Below are 4,294 nucleotides of genomic sequence, written 5' to 3' on the forward strand. Positions count from 1 at the left end.
CGTTGAAATTCGATACAATGGTTCGATTATTCAATTCTTTTGATAATTATACCATGTACGATTTTTGTAATTGATAATCCAACGATCGTTAATTACAAAAATTGAATTAGAACCCTCTATTAAAATTATAAATCAGTCTACGACAAAATTTAATTGCACGAATTGCTAGCTAGTGCTATGTGAATGTACCATGTCACTCGCAATTCTAAACTTAGGGAAACACTATTTAACAAATTAAAAGTCCAAAAAAAATTAAGAATTAAGCGCACTAAGGCGGTAATCTCTCTCCGTCCACAGTCCACACTCCCTCTCCCGTCTCCACCTCCATCTCCATCTCCGTCGCTGCATAGACAGACCGACAGCCTCCTCCCGTTGGAAATCGAAACCATCGCCAAAGTCAAAGCTAAAAAAGGTTTTTCCCTCCTAATTGTCGTCTTCAATTTACGTTTCTGATGGATAAACCCATCAGTTTTCTGTGTAATTCTCTTAGGATTTTCATTTTTCTTTTTCGATTCTTTTGCGAGTTTATTGTGAGTTCTTCCCCTTCTAATTCTCTCATCTGCAATTGTTTTACCTTCTGCGGGGTGGGGATGTAGCTGGGTACTATTTATGGATTGGTGGAATCAGAGTTCAATTCCATTCAATTTTTTCATGGATTTGGGGGAATCAGAGTTCAATTCCATTCAATTTTTTTTAGTGGTATAATTTGTGTGTCGAGCTCGGGTATACTGTTACTTAATTGACATGATAGATTTTGACAGGATCATACTGACTGCAAATTTGTAGATCAACATTTAGCTAGGGCGTCCTAGTCATATGTTTGATGTATAGCTTATTTGTCAAAAAAATATTGCATATAAAGTATAAACACACACACACAAACACACACACGCATATATATATATATATATATATATATATATATCTGATACTTAAATCCAAGTCTTAGAGTGTAATTGAATTGATTTGTTATTTCAGTAAGTTGTGTGTTCTTACGAGAATCAGCATTCATGTTGTACTTGTAATGTTTTGGAGGGACGGTCCTGGTTGTTATTGGAAAATATGGAGTGACTGTGGAATGTGGGTATTGGAATTGGATTGAATTTATTTGTTATTTCAGCTTAGTTGCATGTTTGAACTTCAACTTCACAAAAAGTATGCATTTTCCATGTTTAAGAGGAAGTATACGCGGTCATGCTCTTGGATTGGCTCTTCACCTTCTCCCCAAACTTTATATTCTTTCTTCCTACTCTTTTTGAAGTTGGTTGTGTGTAGTAAATTAATACAACCATCTTTCATGCTTGTTTACAGAATATATCTCAGCCTCAGCCTGGTACAAGCAAGGCAACGTTACTTGGTCTAAGAATGGATACCAGGTACCAGTACTAGCAATCCACGACATGACTGAGATAAGAATCAGTACAAGTGAGAAACAAACGTCTTCCTTGTCCAATGTACAGTGTTTCTTTTCTTTATTAGAAACATCATTTAGCTGTTCCTTTAGATCTTTCGTATACCTTAGATTTCACCTCAAATCACTTTTTTGTTCTTTCATAGTTGCACAGAACATCTCTCTCTCTCTCTCTCTCTCTCTCTCTCTCTCTCTCTCTCTCTCTCTGTGTTTTGCACACACACAATGTATGTATAGATGTACTTGCATATGGCTATAGATGCAAATGCAAGCCTTGAAACCGCTTGTGTTCTCACGCTCACCTCTATATTTCCGGTACCTTCCCTCTAATGCAGCCAAACTTTCCATCTCTCTTTTTTCATCTCTATCTTCACCCACCCAAATTCTAAAACCAAATGGAAACTCCCACCTCGCCGATTACCTTGTCAATACCTTCAAATTCACCAAAACCCAAGCCCTTTCAATCTCAAGTCGATTCTCATGGGTCACATCCCCTGAAAAGCCTCAATCTGTGTATAGCTTTCTTCGAGAACTTGGACTCTCTGACACCCATATCCAATCCGCTGTGCGTGTCTCACCCCAAATTTTGTTTTCTAATATTGACAAAACCCTGAGGCCTAAGCTTGACTTCTTTCAACAATTGGGTCTTTTGGGTTCTGATCTCGCTAGGTTCATTTCCAAAAATTCCACACTGTTGACTGCTAGTTTGGACAGAAAATTAGTACCCTGTATTGAAATTCTGAAGAAACTTTTGGGGAATGATGAGAATGCTAAAGATTTGATTCGGGTTTTACATAGATGTAATTGGGTAGTTACAAGGGACCCAAAATCAAGGTTGTTAGGAAATATTGCCTTTATGGAGAGTTGCGGAATTGTTGGTTCTCAGCTTTCCATGCTATTGAAGAGGCAGCCATGGCTTTTCATCGTTCAGGAATCTGTACTTAGAAGCCTTGTTGCACAGGTTGTGGAAATGGGTTTCTCATTGAATTCTGGGATGTTGGTTCATGGTTTATATACAGTTAGCTGTTTACGGAATGGGACAATTAGTAAAAAATTGGACTTGCTTTGTGGTTTTGGTTTCTCAAAGGATGAATGTATGGATATGTTTAGAAGAACGCCAGGTTTGCTTAGGACCTCAGAGGAGAAGTTAAAGTTTGGAATTGATTTTTTCTTGAATACAGTCAAGTTCAAAAAGTCGGTATTAATTCATACCCCTTGGATTTTGATGTATAGCATGGAGAACCGAGTGAGTGCTCGATACAGGATTTTAGAGGTTATAAAGTCAAAACGGTTATTGAAGAGAGATCCGAGTTTTTATGATGCACTTATTTTGCCGGAGAATGAATTTTTGGACAAGTTTATATCAAGATTTAGAGGTGATGCAGAGGAGTTGTTCATTATTTACAAGGCTCGTCTCCTGGATTCTACTGACGAAGAAGATTCTTAGTTCAATCCAAATTTTGTCTTCCCAGGTGGTGGTTTTGTGCCCGCTGCCCAGACAGATCTGAAAAACTCGTTTGCGCCTTGTCTGGAGAATGGGGTGTGAGCTCAGCTTGAAATTGAGTGAAAAGGCGACAGTGTTAAGACTAACTTTCCATGTTCTGAAACTGGATTACCATGTCGTAGTTAAGTTTTGGATATTCTATTTCTGTATCGTTTACTCTTTTATGCTGCATTGCAAAAACAAGAAAGATATCATATCCAAAGGTATATTTTTCCCTTTACCAGTATGCTGATTGTGTACCGGAGGTCTCTGAATATATTGTTGTTTCAGCTTAGTTGCATTGCGTTGGATGTACACCAGAGCGGATTTTATCATCTTTGATGCTTGTTGGCGTTATCTAGTCTCCATTGTTTTGCTAGTACTGTGATGAGGAGGAAATAAATACCAAAAATACCGAAAGGTTGAGGAGGAAAGAAATTAAAACAACTTCCTTACTGCAACGTTTAGCACGAGAAGACTTATTGACACAGGTACCTATTGCTGCTTCTTTTCGTTTCTTTTGGAGCTACATTATACGAGCTTAATTAAATAGTGTAAGTGATGCTACGGCGTGATAGTTTTAGAAGAAAGAAATGGCAGGCTGGGAAGTTGATCTGCCTCTGCATCTCTGGGAGGTTGGCGGTCTCCGTGGCAGGAATGCATACACAGGCAAAATTCAGCAATGCAGAACCCAAACCCTCCAGCTCCGGGATGCGACTTTGCACACGACTGGCTGCAGTCTGGTAGCTTGCACAAAGTGGGAGGGTTGGTAATTTCCTTGTTCTTGCAAAGCTGCCGTGGCTTGACTATGTGGCTTTTACCTGTGGAAAATTGGATGATAGTACAAAAAGTTAATTGAAAAATAAAACATTTTTACGTCGCTTGCAAAGAGTCTAGTAATGAATAACGATTTATTTAATTTTAAAATGTAGATTATGACACTAATCTGGATTTTTTATGGTGTTCCGAAGTATGACATACTCTAAATTTTTAACTGTTAGATCTTTATTCAAAATTTAAAAAAAAAAAAAAAATCAGCATCTAATCATTAAAAAATCAGCATCTAATGCAATTTTTGCTTCTTTAATATAAAGGAATAGTGTACTTGGTAAACATAGAAGCTATTTCCGTGGCCCAACTTCTTGGTTAAAAAAAAAAAAAAAAAAACTACTTGGCGAGTTAGTTGTCCCATGCAAATTGGTGCACTTGCTAAAGAAATAACCCAAAAAGAAAATAATTTCTTTGACAAATTATAAGATTTTAGGGACTGATTGAGAGGATTTTGCGGGAGGCCTAAAGACATCTACACTATTGCTCTGATCAATTTGGCTGACTCTATATCTATATCTTTGTTGTTATAAAGCCAGAGCCGGATTGACAAGAAAAAATAGATAATAAAT

The 4,294-nt window shown here is 37.5% G+C and overlaps 1 protein-coding gene across 4 annotated transcripts; it reads left to right on the forward strand.

Annotated features, from left to right (window-relative positions):
* The first annotated feature begins 232 nt into the window (after positions 1-232).
* On the forward strand, positions 233-3,774 carry LOC103967783. 4 transcript variants are annotated; one of them, XR_007255055.1, is made up of 3 exons: positions 233-412; positions 1,312-3,385; positions 3,473-3,774. XR_007255055.1 is itself a non-coding variant. In XM_048575636.1 (2 exons), the coding sequence occupies exon 2, from the start codon at positions 1,671-1,673 to the stop codon at positions 2,856-2,858; it is 1,188 nt and encodes a 395-aa protein (XP_048431593.1). In that variant the 5' UTR covers positions 233-412; positions 1,312-1,670; the 3' UTR covers positions 2,859-3,774. The 4 variants fall into 4 exon arrangements, 1 of the variants encoding a protein (XP_048431593.1); XR_007255057.1 differs by having other exon boundaries at positions 3,479-3,774; XR_007255056.1 differs by having other exon boundaries at positions 1,312-3,118; positions 3,186-3,774.
* The last annotated feature ends 520 nt before the right edge of the window (positions 3,775-4,294 follow it).

Source organism: the organism of the source record quoted next, unplaced genomic scaffold (genome assembly GCF_019419815.1).
Source record: "Pyrus x bretschneideri cultivar Hongxiangsu unplaced genomic scaffold, Pyrus_bretschneideri_v1 Contig8, whole genome shotgun sequence".
NCBI classification, from domain to species: Eukaryota; Viridiplantae; Streptophyta; class Magnoliopsida; order Rosales; family Rosaceae; genus Pyrus; species Pyrus x bretschneideri.